Genomic DNA, 17,233 nt, shown 5'->3' with positions numbered 1-17,233 from the left:
TTTAGAAGCAAAGAAGAGAACTTAAGAGCAGGAAAGAGGTCCTTGAATCTACCACTCAGGTTCTGGGGGAAGAGAGCAAAAAACAAACATTCCAACATCACCTGCATAGCAATTTACTGCCGATAAAGCCAATTAGGTGATTTACTCTGAGGAGTACAAATCAGACACAGGAAAGCCAATTCCTAGATTAAGTCTTCAAGGAGCCTGAAATTTTAAAAAGAGGAAAGAACACCCTCCTGGAGGAAGCAAAGTGCAAAGGGTAACTTGCATGGCTTCGGGTTTCCGGAGTGATGACCAGCCACTCAATTTACTTGGACACAATCTCTGTGAGCTGCTCAGCTTAATCTCCTGTGTGGCAGAGCAGAGGATATTTCCCTCCAGCCCTTTATGGCCTCTGTTTGAAGATCTCAAAGCCTTGCTTATGTGATCAGGGGCATAGCAGCTCTGACTAACACCACAGGGAATATTAGATGGGCTGAATGTCCAAAAAGCATACTTGTATTATTTAGTTAATTATTTAGTTAGTCTCACTTACATTAATGACAATAATACTCAAAATACTAATAAAACAAGGACTGACTTATACAGAATCTTTACTCTGTGCCTAGCAGACCCTCTGCTAAGCATGTTACACGCACATTCTCAGTGGATCTTCATACCACACCTATGAAGTGGGTGCATTTAAAAGCTTGTGTTACATTTTGCAGATGAGGAAATCAAGCCTCAAAGATGCTAAGTAACATGGCTGAGGTCATCCAGCTACTGTGATGGAGCCACGATTCAATCCCAAGGCTATATGACTGAAAGCCCTGTTCTTTTTAAGTAACCTCTTTTTTAAAAAAAATACTAATTTATTTATTTAATTTCGGCTGCACTGGGTCTCAGTTGCAGCACACAGATCTTTAGTTGCGGTACGCGGCCCTGGGCTTCATTAGCTGCTGCCTGTGGACTTCTTATTTGCGGCATGTGTGCAGGATCTAGTTCCCGGACCAGGGATGGAACCCAGGCCTCCTGCATTGGGAGTGCAGAGTCTTACCCACTGGACCACCAGGGAAGTCCCAAAAGCCCTATTCTTAACCATCACCTTTTAATACCTTCATTGAGACGCTAACCTATTTCAACAGCTGCAACTGACACACGCGCAATTCTCTTTGTCTTACAAGGAAAGAGGAAACATTTTAAATAGCAAAATTATGTTACTGAAATGTGCATGAGAACAATACCTCCTTTCTGGTTGAGCACTGGTTCTCTTCAGCCTTAGATAGCTGGAAAGTTTGTTAGGAATGTGGCTCCCTCCTAAAGTCACTGTAGGAGTGGAGATTCAGCTGGTCCCCATAGTATTTGCTTTGAGATTGGTGATGCTTCGGTTGCCATGGACACCAGACTTCAATACACCACTGAGCAGGGGGAATCCATTCTATGCAAAGCAATGGAGCCAGTAGATGGGTACAGTAACAGCTAACTTCCATAATGCTATGACCAATATTTGTTTTGCCACCTCTCATTCAGATGATGTTCTCACCCATGAAGTCTGTAAGACTGCCTCTCATCTGGGAAACAGCTTCTTTATGGCCCAGGTAGCAATGCTCACACTTCACAGTGTCAAAGGCATTCATTTGTCTGGGTTGTTGAATGTATAAAGCTATTCAGAAAAGGAAATGTGACCTTACACAAAACACTTCTTTGTTCAGCTTGCTAAAAGAAAGAATGGATCAGGGGCTTCCCTGGTGGCGCAGTGGTTGAGAGTCCGCCTGCCAATGCAGGGGACACGGGTTCGTGCCCCGGTCCGGGAAGATCCCACATGCCGCGGAGTGGCTAGGCGCGTGAGCCATGGCCGCTGAGCCTGCGCGTCCGGAGCCTGTGCTCCGCAACGGTGAGAGGCCCGCGTACCGCAAAAAAAAAAGAACGAATGGATCAAATGACTTCTTGAAAATTCCATTTGTCCAAGTGGCTAGCACCCCAAGAATAATGAGTCTGTTAACTTGGTAGGCTTCCTTAGTAGCTAAATCCATAAAGAAAGTAACTAGGAAAAGATAAGAGGTACTTAGATATATATAAATAACGCATGAGAACAACATGTTTTTGAGACAAACCAAACATCCAACGTCCAAGGCATTGTACTTAATTAGTGAATGTAGGTCAGAGAGTAATCAGTAAAAGTGAATCACGAAGAGAAATGCTTATTTGGACACATCATGGCAAGTTTACCAAGAGACCATCACCACATGGGGATATTAAAGGACCCCCCTCCACACATGGAGGAAATCCACTGTGTGTTGTGTAGGAGCCAGTCGAGTGACAAACATCTCTCATTAACCAGCAAAGAGGAAATTAGCCAAGTTAATAAAAAATTAATACAATCTATCATTTTCACATTCAGAAGTCAATAAATATAGTGAAATTCCATTAAAACCACCTTCTTATGGAACACTGGGAGGTCAGGTTATTGGCAAAACAAATAATTCAGTACATTTAAAATAATTTTGGGACTTCCCTGGTGGTCCAGTGGTTAAGACTCTGCACTTGCAATGCAGGGGGCACAGGTTCGATCCCTGGTTGGGGAAGTTCCGCGTGCCACGAGGTGCAGCAAAAAAATAATTTTTACTATGCACATTTCCCCAATTTACTTCTTCAGTAATAAGAAATTATGAACCATGCTCTCTCCAAGTAATTACAATACAAATGATAAGTTTAGGTTTTAGTGGAATGTATATTAGTAGATTAATTAAAAGGGGTAAACAAGTTATCTCCAAGGAAATCCACATTATTCTGTGTTAAATTACTGTATCAGAAGGAAAAAAAAAAGGAAAAAAGTCTACGTATCTTCAATTTAATTTATGTCACACAGGTAAATTTAACTGAATGATTCTAAAATGGGAGTAGTTCTATGAGCATCATGTTTTCGATCTGATCTGGGAATGATAGTGTCTCTTATTATGAAAGGATTTAAAACTGCTGGAGCATGGTCTATTTGGGCCTTTAAAGAAATGTAGAAAACAAACAACAACAAAATCCTTGTGTATATAGTGCAAAATTATATTTATCAGAAAAAAAGAAATCCATGTAGTCACTCAGAGTCCTTAAACCTGCAAGAAGATGTGCCAGGCAGGGATTCTTTCCTTCAGCGTCACCCACGAATTGGAAAGCTGATATTCTGGCATTTGTGGAAGAAATCATTTTTAGTACAAAGGACAAACGATGAAAATCATGAAGTTTGGCGGAGGCGGGTGGGGGGGGATCAGTCAAATCTGTTGACAGGCAATCCCATAAAATTGAAAAAAAAATAGTGACTTCAAGCTTTTTACTCAAATCTTCTCAATGAACCAGCAGCAGCAGCGTCACTTGGGAGCTTGCTAGAGATGCAGTATCTTGGGCCTCACCCCAGACCTGCTGAATCAAAACCTGATTTTTACCAGGATCCCCAGGAGATCTGCGTGCACGTTAAAGTGTGAAGAGCGCGCACTGAAAGCACAGATTTGGCGACCAGCCTGTGGGGATGGAACCCCCCTCTGCCGCTGACTAGCTGTGTAACCTGGAACAAGTTCCACAGCCTCTCTGTGCCTCGGTTCCCTCACTGGGGAGGATGGAGATAGTACTGGTGCCTAGGTCATAAGTATTAAATGACATAATATCTGTAAAGTGCTTACAACAGTGTGCACAACAAGGAATCAAGCAGTGCTAGCTCTTATGTCCTTTCAGCCATCACAGGGTTCTGGATCAAGAGTAACAAAGGATCTAAGATGCAGCCCACAGAAGTGCCCCATTCCCTGATAGGTCTATAATCGAGCAATTAGGAACTGGATTCAGCTTACAAAAGTCCAGTTTCCCCAACCTGCTGTCATTTCAAGCCAAACTGCAGGGTTTACTTATGCAATGAACAACACACTGCTGCTTACAAACCAGGGACCACTCAAATTCAGACTGTGTGAAATCTTGCATATGCATTTTGTTCAGTGAGTGCTGAATGGAACGAAAAGAGGACACATTTCCTATCTGAGAAATTTCCATCCTCATTTTTTACCCATCAGTTTGTCATATACTAAAAAGTCTCATGAAACCTAGTACTGAAGCTAATGTGGGATTGCAACAAAAAGAATAAAATACCTAGGAATAAACCTACCTGAGGAGGTGAAAGAGCCGTATTCAGAAAACTATAAGACACTGATGAAAGAAATCAAAGATGACACAAACGGAGAGATATACCGCGTTCTTGAACTGGAAGAATCAATATTGTGAAAATGACTATACCACGCAAAGCAATCTACAGATTCAATGCAATCCCTAGCAAATTACCAAGGGCATTTTTTACAGAACTAGAACAAAAAATCTTAAAATCTGTATGGAGACACAAAAGACCCCAAATAGCCAAAGCAGTCTTGAGGGAAAAAAACGGAGCTGGAGGAATCAGACTCCCTGACTTCAGACTATACTACAAAGCTAGTCATCAAGACAATATGGTACTGGCCCCCAAACAGAAATATAGATCAATGGAACAGGATAGAAAGCCCAGAGATAAGCCCACACACCTATGGTCAACTAATCTATGACAAAGGAGGCAAGGATATACAATGGAGAAAAGACAGTCTCTTCAATAAGTGGTGCTGGGAAAATTGGACAGCTACATGTAAAAGAATGAAATTAGAACACTCCCTAACACCATACACAAGAATAAACTCAAAATGGATTAAAGACCTAAATGTAAGACCGGACACTATAAAACTCTTAGAGGAAAACATAGGAAGAACACTCTTTGACATAAATCACAGCAAGATCTTTTTTGATCCACCTCCTAGAGTAATGGAAATAAAAACAAAAATAAACAAATGGGACCTAATAAAGCTTAAAAGCTTTTGCACAGCAAAGGAAACAACAAACAAGATGAAAAGACAACCCTCAGAATGGGAGAAAATATTTGCAAACAAATCAACGGACAAAGGATTCATCTCCAAAATATATAAACAGCTCATGCAGCTCAATATTAAAAAAACAAACAACCCAATCAAAAAATGGGCAGAAGACCTAAATATACATTTCTCCAAAGAAGACATACAGATGGCCAACAGGCAGATGAAAAGCTGCTCAACATCACTAATTATTAGAGAAATGCAAATCAAAACTACAATGAGGTATCTCCTCACACCAGTTAGAATGGGCATCATCAGAAAATCTACAAACAACAAATGCTGGAGAGGGTGTGGAGAAAAGGGAACCCTCTTGCACTGTTGGTGGGAATGTAAATTGATACAGCCACTATGAAGAACAGTATGATGGTTCCTTAAAAAACTAAAAATAGAATTACCATATGATCCAGCAATCCCACTACTGGGCATATACCCAGAGAAAACCATAATTCAAAAAGACACATGCGGGCTTCCCTGGTGGCGCAGTGGTTGAGAGTCCACCTGCCAATGCAGGGGACACGGGTTCGTGCCCCGGTCTGGGAAGATCCCACATGCCGCGGAGTGTCTAGGCCCGTGAGCCATGGCCACTGAGCCTGCGCATCCGGAGCCTGTGCTCCACAACGGGAGAGGCCACAACAGTGAGAGGCCTGCGTACCGCAAAAAAAAAAAAAAAAAAAAAAAGACACACGCACCCCAATGTTCACTGCAGCACTGTTTCCAATAGCCAGGACATGGAAGCAACCTAAATGCCCATTGACAGACAAATGGACAAAGAAGATGTGGCACATATATAAAATGGAGTATTAGCCATAAAAAGGAACGAAATTGAGTTATTTGTAGTGAGGTGAATGGACCTAGTGTCTGTCATACAGAGTGAAGTCAGAAAGAGAAAAAAAAAATCATATATTAACGCATATATGTGGAATCTAGAAAAACAGCACAGATGAACTGGTTTGCAAGGCAGAAATAGAGACACAGATGTAGAGAACAAACGTATGGACACCAAGGGGGGAAAGCGGTGGGGGTGGGATGAATTGGGCGATTGGGATTGACATGTATACACTAATATGTATAAAATAGATAATAAGAACCTGCTGCATAAAAATTAAATAATATTCAAAAAAACAGTTTAGATTATAAAATGTAAAAAAAAAAAAAGAAAAGAGAAAATAATGTGGGAAAACAGGCACCCCCAAATGCTCATGAAGGGAATGGAAATTGATGTAACCTTTTTGGAGAACAGTTTGATAATCTCCATCAAGAGAAAAATATCTATAAACTTTGACTCAGCAATTGGGTTTTAAAAATTTATCCTACATATATACTTGCAACAGAAGGCAAAGATACATATACAGACATATGTATGTATGTATATGTAAATGTTGTATACGTATATATGCACATTATATGTAGTAGTGTGTATACTTTACAGCATTGATTTTGATAGCGAAAAAGGAAAAAAGTTTGAATCAACTTAATGTCCATCAATAATAGTTAAATTATGGTACAGCTATTAAATCAAACCAGTATAAAGAATGAGATCTCTCTACACAGTAATGTGCAAAGATGCACAGGCACATAAGAGAACAAGCTGTAGTGTGTGTATGTATATATTGGGTTGGCCAGAAAGTTCGTTTGGTTTTTCCATCAGATCTTACGGAAAAACCCAAACTAACTTTTTGGCCAACCCAATACACACTCACATACATACACACACACACACATACAGAATATCACATAAATGGATAAAAATATAGGTATTTTATATATCCAGAATATTTCTTTAAAAATGTTCAAAGAAGACATTTTTTTAAACATGCATACCTTGTTTTATGCACTTCATTGTGCTTCACAGACATTGCCTTTTTTTTCTTGCTTTACAAATTGAAGGTTTGTGGCAGCACTGTGTCAAGCAAATGTATCAGAGCCATTTTTCCAACACCATTTGTTCACTTTGTGCCTCTGAGTCACATTTTGGTAATTCTCCCCCTATTTCAAACTTTTTCATTATTATTATATTTGATACGATGGTCTGTGATCTCTGATGTTACTATCATGATTCGCTAATGTTAGGCTGAGATGGTTAGCATTTTTTAGCAATAACGCATTTTTTAACTAGGGTGTGTACACTGTTTTTTTAGACATAATGCTATTGCACACTTAACAGACTACAATATAAGAGTAAACATAACTTATCTGCACTGGGAAATCAAAAACTTCATGTGACTTGCTTCATTGAGACATTCGCTTCATTGCAGTGGTTTGGAACTGAACCCACAATATCTTTGAGGTATGCCTGTATATCTTTCTGTATCCTCTTATTGTTTGTGTTTACCTTGTGAGTATGACAGTAATAATTTTTAAGAAAAACTCAGGAAAAAAACTCTCAAACAACCTAACATTTACACTTCTAGGAACCAGAAAAAGAAAAAAAAAAAACCAAGCCCAAAGTTAGCAGAAGGAAGGAAATTATAAACAAACATTAGAGCCAAAATAAATGAAATGGAGAACAGGAGTAATACGAGAAAAGAATCAATGAAATTAAGAATTGGTTCTTTGAAAAGACAAACAAAATTGACAAACTTTTAGCTAGACTAAGACAAAAAGAGAGAGAAGACCCAAAATCAGAAATTAAAGAGACACTAGAACTGATATCACAGAAATACAAAATATAAGAGACTACTATAAACAATTATATGCCAACAAATTGGACAACCTAGAAGAAATGGATAAATTCCTAGAAACATACAACTTACCAAGACTGAATCATGAAGAAATAGAAGTCTAAACAGACCAATACTGACTAAGGATATTGACTCAGTAATCAAAAACCTCTCAACAAAGAAAAGTCCAGGACAAGATGGTTTCACTAGTGAATACTACCAAACATTGAAAGAAAAATTAATGTCAGTCCTTCTCAAACTCTTCCAAAAGAAGGAGGGAACATGTCTGACTTCATTTTATGAGCCCAGCATTACTCTCATACTAAAGCCAGACAGGAACACTACAAGAAAAAAATACTACAGGCCAATATTCCTGATGAATAGAGATGTAAAAATTCTCAACAAAATACTAGCAAACTGAATTCAGGAGCACATTAATAGGATCATACCCAAGGATCAAGTAGGATTGATCCTTGGGATGCAAGGATGGTTCAACAAATGCAAATATGTGAGGTGATGGATGTGTTAATTAACTATATGGTGAACATCCTTTTACAATGTTTACATATATCAAGTCACTATGATGTACACTTTAAACATCTTACAATTCTCTTTGTCAATTATACCTCAGTACAGCTGAAAAAATGAAAATAAAAATGAATACATAGTACAAAGGACACTGCATGGCACATAGTCTGTTCAAGTAACTGAATGAGTAAATAAAAAAATGTTTTCCTTTAAAAACGTGATACATCACATTAATATAATGAAAGATAAAAATAATGATCATCTCAATAGATGCAGATAAAGAAAGAATCTGACAAAATTCAACATCTTTTAATGATAAAAAGTGAACAAATTGGGTATAGACAGGATATACCTCAACATAATAAATACCATATATGACAAGCCCACAGCTAACATCATACTCAATGGTGAAAGGTTGAAAGCTTTTACTCTAAGATCAGGAAAAACACAAGGCTGCCCACTCTCACTCTTATTCAACATAGTACTGAAGTTTTAGCCAGAGCAATTAGGCAATAAAAAGACATAAAAGGTATCCAAATCAGAAAGGAAGAAGTAAAATTGTCTGTTTGCAGATGATATAATCATAATCATATATATAGAAAGTCCTAAAGAGTCTACCAAAAAACTGCTAGAATAAATGAATTCAGTAAAGTTGCAGGTTACAGCATCAACATACAAAAATCAGTTGTGCTTCTGTACACTAAAAAAACTATCTGAAAAATAAAGAAATCCCATTATAATAATAACATCAAAATAAAATACTTCTGAATAAATTTAACCAAGGAGGTGAAAGATCTATACACTGAAAACTGTTAAGACTTGGATGAAAGAAATTAAAGACAAATAAATGGAAAGAGATCCTGTGTTTGTGGATCAGGAATGATATTAAGATGTCCATACTACCCAAAGCTATCTATAGATTCAATCCAATTGCTATCAAAATTCCAATGGCATTTTCACAGAAAGAGAAACACAGTCCTAAAATTCATACAGAACCACAAAAGACCCCAAATAGCCAAAGCAATCTTGAGAAAAAAGAACAGGGCTAGAGGCATCATACTTCCTGATTTCAAACTATATTACAATGCTATAGTAATCAAAATGGTATCATACTGACATAAAAACAGACACACAGACCAATGGAACAGAATCGAGAGCCCATAAATAAACCCTCACATATATGGTCAACTAATACTTGATATGGGAGCCAAGAATACTCAACGGGGAAACGATAGTCTCAATAATAAATGGCATTGAGAAAACTGGATAACCACATGCAGAAAAATGAAACTGGACCCCTATCTTATACCACTTACAAAAATTAGCTTGAAATGGATTAAAGGCTTAAACATAAGACCTGAAAATGTAAAACTCCTGGGAAAAAACATAGGGGAAAAGCTCCTTGACACTGGTCTTGGCCGTGATTTTCTGGATATGACACCAAGAGCACAAGCAACAAAATCAAAAATAAGCGGAACTACATCAAACTAAAAAGCTTCTGCACAGCAAAAAGAAACTACTAACAAAAAGGAAAGGCAACCTATGGAATAGGAGCAAATATTTGTGAACCATAAGAGGTTAATATTCAAAATATATAACGAACTCATACAACTCAATAGCAAAACAAACAACTCAATTAATAAAATGGGCAGAGGAACTGCACAGACAACTCTCCAAAGAAGACATACAAACAGCCAGCAGTTGGATGAAAAGGTGTTCAGTATCACTACCAGGGAAATGCAAATCAAAACCACGATGAGGTATCTCCTCACACCTGTCAGAATGACTATCAGCAAAAAGGCAAGAGATAACAAGTACTGGTGAGGATGCAGAAAGAGAACTGTTGTACACTGTTGGCAGGAATGTAAGTTGCTACGACAACTACGGACAACAGTATGGATGTTCCTCAAAAAAGTAAAACTAGAACTACCATATGATCCAGAATTCCCACTTCTGGGCATTTATCCAAATGAAATGAAAACAGGATCTGGAGGAGATATCTGCATCTGCATGTTCATTGCAGCATTATTGACAATAGCCAAGTGGGAGGTCATGAGACAGACCTTGGTAAGGGAGCCAAGGGGCAGACACTTTGGTAACAACCCAACAGCCGTTGCCCTCCCCTTTCTTCTTGTCAGAACCTGCATCCACTAGAGGTCAGAGGTTAGAAATGAAGGATATTAGCCTTTTCGGCATCCCCAGAAACCAGAAGTGGCCAGTGCTGGGTTGTTGACCAACTGCTGGGCAATGAGGCAAAAGGGAAATTCTTCAAGGATAGAATGTTCCATACGATAAGAAAAAAAATTCAAAGAAAAAAACCTCACCCAGTTGTATGGGAGAACACAACGCTTGGAATGGCAGCAGCCATCTTGCAATTTTGAAGAGTGATAACAGCTCACACACCCAGAACAGCAGAGAAAAAGGTCTGAAAGGGCTTGGGTTTTGATGATTTTCCTGAGTTGCTGAACCAATCCTGTAATGACCTAGCTCTACACTCCTTGTCAAGTGAGGTAATACTGTTCCCATTATTTAGATCAGCAGTCCCCAACCTTTTTGGGGGGGGGGAGGGGGAATGGTTCAGGTGGTAATGTGAGCGATGGAGAGCAGCAGATGAAGCTTCGCTCTCTCGTCTGCCCGCCGCTCACCCCTGCTGTGTGGCCCGGTTACCTGATTTAGATGATTTTCCACTGGACATTCCATTATTTGCAGCTAAAGGCATCCCCGCTTAGACAGCTGCCAACCACCTGCCTTAGCAATGAGCTAAGGACACAACTAACAATCTGGCAAAAGGTGTTTTCCTATAATCATGGCAGTAAGATAGATTCCTTGTATTGGGTATAATTTTCTATGTGATGTTCAGAATCACTTTTGATTTTTTGTTAGTAGGTGCAAAGGGAAATACCATTGATCTCATTAAGCAGGTACTTTGTGTCAAGCACTACACTAGGCACTTTATCTAGGGTGAGTCATTGCAGCAACTTCCAGAACAGTTCCCTTTGGGAAAAGAAAATCACATCTATATTTTCTCCAATCTTATTTAAACAACTTGGCATTTCCTTTCATTATGAATGCAGACCACGAACCACCCAGGAGTACTTGTGACTTTGCCACCTATAGAAATCACAGATATATTCATGTCACGCTGCAGTTGTTGAAGATAACTTGAAATATCATTGACCCTCATGATACAAATGTACAATAATCCTTAGGCCTCGCTGCAAAAACTTATTGAATGTGTTAATCAAGCAGCACGTATGCTACTGCATCACACATTTTTAAATGTTTTGGTAACCGAATGTTAATATAATTAGCTTCCTTTGTAATCCTGTGTATTTTATGCATCTAAAAATGTCCTTGAAAAAGAGGTACTGTAGGTTTCACAAGATTTACAAAGGAGTCCTTGGCACAAAAGGGTTTAGACCCCCTCTAATCAGCCCCCCTTGTGACCCTTCTTAATACTGGTCAACCCATTATCTACACAGAAAACCAGGGAAATCTTCTTTTGAAAGGTGAATGAGATGAAGACATTCCCGTTTCAACCTGAAACAAGTGCGAACTCCTAACTTGGACTGCCCCGGCCCTGCAGGATCTGCTTTTCCCCTGCTCACAGCTCCTGCCTGGTCTCCAGCCCTCTAGCCCTTGCGCACTCTGCTCCAGCTGGGCAGGCCACCTTCCTTTTCTTCGAAATCTCTAAGCACTTTCCCACCTCGGGGGCTTTGTCCTTGCTGTCCCCTAGGAACAGCAAGGCCTGGAATGCCTGCCCTTAAGGCAGCCACTTCATTCTCATGCTTCAGTGATGAGCTAGGACATCACCTCCGCAGAGAACGCTTCCCCGCTAATGTATGCCAGGCGGCACCCCTCCCCTCTCCCGCCCCACCTGCACTTATTTCCTGTTTACCTCCTTCCAAGCCCTTCTGACAACATAACTATATATTGATTTTTGTTCACTGCTCAATCCTGGCATCTAGCAAGGTGCCTGGCACACGTGGAAACCTGACATTCACTGAATGAATGAATGACAGACTAAGCGAAGGAGGAAGCTATTATTAATCCATTTTACAAGCGAGGAAATTAAGGCTCCAAGATGTTAAATTATTTGTCCAAGGTCACCAGGGGGCAAAAGTTATTATTTTAACTGCGGTCCCTAGGCCTCCGCCTTAATCCCTCCAGCATACTTTCTAACTTCCTTTTCCCTGCAACATTTCCACCAATCTGGAAAGCAGAATAGACCCAATGCAAGTATTTATGGTGTGATTTCTTAAGACTTTAGTGCTGTGTTGCTCAAGGCTATCTGCCCAACAAACCCTCTAAGCTATTTCCCTTGAGTATTTCCAGGAGGGCCAAATTAACCAAAAGTATATTACCTGGATAGAGTGGTTCGTTCTGTCTGTCTCTCTCTACATACACACACTTTCTTTAATGTATGAATCTTATATACAAAAATAATAAAATCAAATGTAAGGAAGAAAATTCAGAAAACCGTAAATGAAAGACGAAAAAAAATGAGATAAACCCAGGGCAAAGTCTAGTATGCAAAAATACACGTGATAAGGTATTGTACATAAGCTACCTGGACCACGATTCTGCCATATGCTTCCTAGTAGCCACCATAAAGTGAGAAATACAATCAGTTACACAGTTTATCCTGGAGATTTAAAAAATTCAATCCATTTCCAGGAGGAGCTCAACTCTTCCTGTTTCGAAGCCCTGACAGAAATTCCTCTTGCGGATCCTTATAATGAAAGCATGGTAGGATATAGTGATCAGTATTCTAAACTAAAACCTTATAAATAAATGTATCAAGCTTCACAAAACGGTGTCTTAATAGACGTGGCTGATATAATGCCGAAATCTATGCAGCACTGTATTGCCTTGCTGGTCAAAGTGTGGTCCCTGGACCAGCAGCATCAGCATCACCCCGGAACTTGTCAGAAATGCGGCATCTCAGGCCCGATCCCAGCCCTGCTCAATCAGAATCTGTATTTTATTAACAAGATCTGCAGGTGAGGTCTATAATGTTAAAGTTTAACAAACACTGGTCTAGTGGTTAAGTTTGATTTGAGGTCAAGATTGTACGAAACTAGTATTCATTTATTCACGCATTCAACCAATATTTACTGTTATCTTGGCAGTAGGAAAGGATTTTTTTAAAGTTTTTATTGAAATAGGAAAGGATTTGTTTAAACATTAACACCAAAAGCACCACCATAAAGGAAGATATTGATAAATGGGACGCCATTAAAACTGAGTGATGAAGCAAGCCACAGAGTAGATAATATTTGCACCACCAAAACAAGGCAAGTTGAGTACCCAGATATATACCAGGCACTGTCTTAATGCTTAAGTACAGAAATCAAACAAAAACTCTCTACTCTTATGGAACTTACATTCTAATTAAGAAGACATAAACAGGGACTTCCCTGGTGGTGCAGTGCTTAAAAATCCACCTGCCAATGCAGGGGACACGGGTTCGAGCCCCGGTCCTGGAAGATCCTACATGCCACAGAGCAGTTAAGCCCGTGCGCCACAACTACTGAGCCTGCACTCTAGAGTCTGCGAGCCACAACTACTGAGTCCACGTGCCACAACTACTGCAGCCTGGGCGCCTGGAGCCTGTGCTCTGCAACAAGAGAAGCCACCGCAGTGAGAAGCCCGCGCACCACAACGAAGACCCAGCACAGCCAAAAATAAATAAATTTAAAAATTAAAGTATGTTCTGTTATTTAAAAAAAAGACATAAACAAAATAAGTAAAATGCAGTAAGAAAGGGGCATAAGTCAGGGGACAGGTGGCAGTTTCAAATAGGGTGGATAGGGAAGGCCTCATTGAGGAGCTAACTTGGACAAGGTCAGGGAGCTAACCATAAAAATAGCTAGGGGAAGAGTATTCCAAGCAGAGGGAACAGAGAGTACAAACACTCTGAGACAATAAATACCTGAAACAGCAAGAAGGCTGGTCTGCTTGAAGCCGAGTGAGCAAAAAGTAGAACAGGTAAGCAGGGGCCAGGTCACATGGGGCTTCGTCAGCCATTTTAAGGATCTTAGGTCTAACGGCGAGTGAGATGAGCAGCCACTAGAGAAAAGGTAATAGGGAGCCACTGCAGGATGTTGAGCAGGGTAGTGACATAATGAAAAGTGTTTTAAAGAAACCTAGGGTCTCAGAGATACATGGAACGGCTTGAGTGAGAGAAGCCAGCTCAGAGTACATACATTGCACTGATCCCACTATAGGGTGATTCATTCATTCAGCTACTTATGAGGTGGCAAAGATGTGCCTAGTACGGTAGGGCCGAGCTAGACTAGGGTGGTAACCGAGCCAGAGGAAAGTCAATATAAATGACATTGGAGGAAAAGAAACTCAGGACAGAATGACACACTATAGAGAAATGACAGAAGTTCACAATTCAATTTACTCAAGGCTTATGGGTCATCTACTGAGGGCAAAGCCATATGCAGGCTAGGACGTGGGGGTGGGGATGGTGCAGAAAACTTGTATTTTCCCCTCAAAGGGCTTCCAGCCTGGCGTGCTTAGCCTCTGCCCTGCGCCTTTCAAGCCTGAACTTTTGGGGTTACCACAGCTGAGGCTGGCACTGAGACTAGCTGATTTGCTCAGGCTAAGAGATGGGTTTTGTTTTGTTTTTTGTTTTACTCTCAGCGCTTGTTCTATGTCCTGGGAGCAGAGGCCAGAGCACCTCAACTTGATTAGTATAAAAAGAGAGATCTGGTTTGGCAGCAGGGCAAAAGAGAGGTCTTAATAAATGTCTTTGTGGATCAGCACTGCAGACTGGCCCTGGGCCACCAGTCTTGGGGCAAGGAGTCCTTCTGATCCGTTGCCACCTGCGTAGCCTGATGGGTCTCCCACTCTGCTATTCCATTCCAGAGAAAAGCAAAGAAAGGGAAAGCAGCAAGTTTAAGGAAAACAACTGGGGGGGGGGGGACCCGCACAATTTGAAAATTGCCTGCCGCCAGACAGCAAGGTCTGAGAAGCAGATGCAAATATAATGTAAATGATATGTAAATCGCCCTGTGGCCTTCTCAAAGGTTTTATACAACTGGAAGGGCCCTTGGGAAACCGCCAGCAGATAACAATGACTCAGAAGCAGAGTGAACTATTTCAAGACAACTTTGTCACACAGCCCTTTGCTTCCCTGCTAGTACAGTGCAGTCTTTAGTAATCTTTTTTCTCACTTGAATTAACCTGCTGTAAATTAAAACAAAAATCAAGCCTGCCTCTGTAGAAGTTATCTAAGTTAATTACACTTTAAAAACACTGTGTGCCTTTAAGTTTTCTTCAAACGCCGCTCTCGTCCAAACAGAGCCAAGTTAAATGTGTCACTTCCTCCCTAGAACAATATTTGGCTCCAGTGGGTTATGAATGAAAGTACCTCTCTTTCAGCTCTAGTTACTATGATCCTTTGGAGGATTTTTTTTCCCTACTCTATAGGAACTGGCACATTCTCCTCTAATATCTACAGGCTGTATTCAAAGTGAATCCGAAACAAACAAAAAACACACCCCATATGCAGTTGTGAAATCCAATTCACTTCAAGGAGCCACTGGAAAGCTATTCATTAAGAAAACCTGCCCTGTCAAGTATGCTGTCGTCCTGACAATCCTAAAGACACATTTGAAAATGAAAGAAACAAAAACACATTCGATTACAATGGGGTAAAATTCTGTCTACATTTATTTAAAAGAGGACACCCCATCAGATATGCATTTTGAGAGCCATAAAATGAACTGAATAGAAAGCAACACAGGAAGCACATCAGACCTATAGCTGGGCAGTTATTCTGGGTTACAGACCTGGGGATCGCAGAAGCCACTTACCTTCACCTTAATGATGGAAACAATAATAGCATAATCAGCCCCCCAAACTTCTATTATTTTCTAGTACTCTAACATTCGAGGGTGCTTCAGCTTTTGACAGGAGGGTCAAAGGAAAGGAAATCTCTTTCATTTGGGATTAAAAAATATCTCACTTGAAAGGGCCTCCAGAAAACTACTGGGCAAAGAGGCTTTTGGGGAGGTGCCACGTCCGCCGTAAAACACGAGCAAAGCGCGAAGGCTCAGAATCCCAACCGAGAGACTGAGCGTGGGTGGGGGGAGAAGAGGGAGAGGGAAAAAGCCAGGAGATAAACCTGAAGGGACTCAAGAAACGACAATGTCAGACAAAGAGTAACAAAGAGAGGTGGAGAACAGCCAGGGACGCTGTTCCCGGAGCCGCGAGTCCGGGGCAGGGAGGCGGGGCAGGGCCGGGCAGGCGGCGAGCGCCGCCTCGCGGCCGGGGCTGCCTCTTACCTCCTGGGCGAGTTTCTGCTTGAGCACGAGCGCGGCGCACAGGTAGCCCGCGCGGCCCACGAACAGCTCGTCGGAGCCGCACTCGAGGAAGGAAACCGGCGCGCAGACGGCGCACAGAGACCGGAACTTGCCCAGCGGCTGCACGTAGTCGGACCGGCCCAGGGCGTGGTACACAAGCGTGGCCACGGCGTACACGCCCGCGCCCCCGAGCAGGAAGGCGGCGCGGGTGTCGGCGTCCGGCTCGCCCCACTCCTCGGCGCGGGCGCACGCGTCGATGAGGCGCTTGGCCGAGCGCAGGTAGCGCTCCCGGGCCCCGGCGAAGAGCGGGCTCTGAGAGACGTGGTAGAGCATGTAGGCCACCCCGGCCACGCCGCCGTACAGCCCTCCCTGGCAACTGCTGGCCGCGGCCGCCGCCCCCCGGCCCTCAGCGCCGCCCCCCAGCGGGGGCAGCTCCTGGAGGATGCGCTCGATGGTGGCGGTGACCAAGGGCGCCACCGCCTCCTCGCACTGGCCCGCCAGCAGGCTGCCCTGGTAGTCATCGAAGCGGTTGGCGAAGCAGCGCTTGGTGTCCATGCTGCCGCCCGTGCCCGCCAAGGCCGGGCTGGGGTCTGCCGGAGGGCGCGCCCTGCGGTCCCGCGCACCACCTCTCGCTCTTTGAGGCACTCGGATGGCGGTGGATGCGGCCGGAATGGAGCGAGGAGGCTGAGACGGGAGGTGACAAGAGGAGGCGGGCGCGAGGCAGGAGCGCGGAGCGGATTGCCAAGTGGGGCACCGGATCGCCGCGAGGCTCCCGAGTGGCCCCGGCGAGCGCGGGGGATGCGCGTCTCGCGCTCCCCTCACA

At 42.2% G+C, this 17,233-nt stretch overlaps 1 protein-coding gene across 1 annotated transcript in view; it reads right to left on the bottom strand.

Annotated features, from left to right (window-relative positions):
- Nucleotides 1-16,965, bottom strand: part of LANCL3 (LanC like family member 3) — a gene marked incomplete at both ends in the record, with an annotated part of 93,780 nt that extends 76,815 nt beyond the window's left edge. Inside the window, one exon of the mRNA XM_082864763.1 lies at nucleotides 16,393-16,965. Coding sequence (XP_082720889.1) covers nucleotides 16,393-16,965 — 573 coding nt within the window. The remainder of the gene's footprint in view (nucleotides 1-16,392) is intronic.
- Between the last annotated feature and the right edge of the window lie 268 nt (nucleotides 16,966-17,233).

The sequence above is a fragment of the Leucopleurus acutus genome, assembly GCF_964270905.1.
Source record: "Leucopleurus acutus genome assembly, chromosome: X".
Classification (NCBI taxonomy): domain Eukaryota; kingdom Metazoa; phylum Chordata; class Mammalia; order Artiodactyla; family Delphinidae; genus Leucopleurus; species Leucopleurus acutus.
The sequence above is the reverse complement of the archived record's forward strand: the minus strand, read 5'-3'. Positions and strand labels throughout refer to the sequence as shown.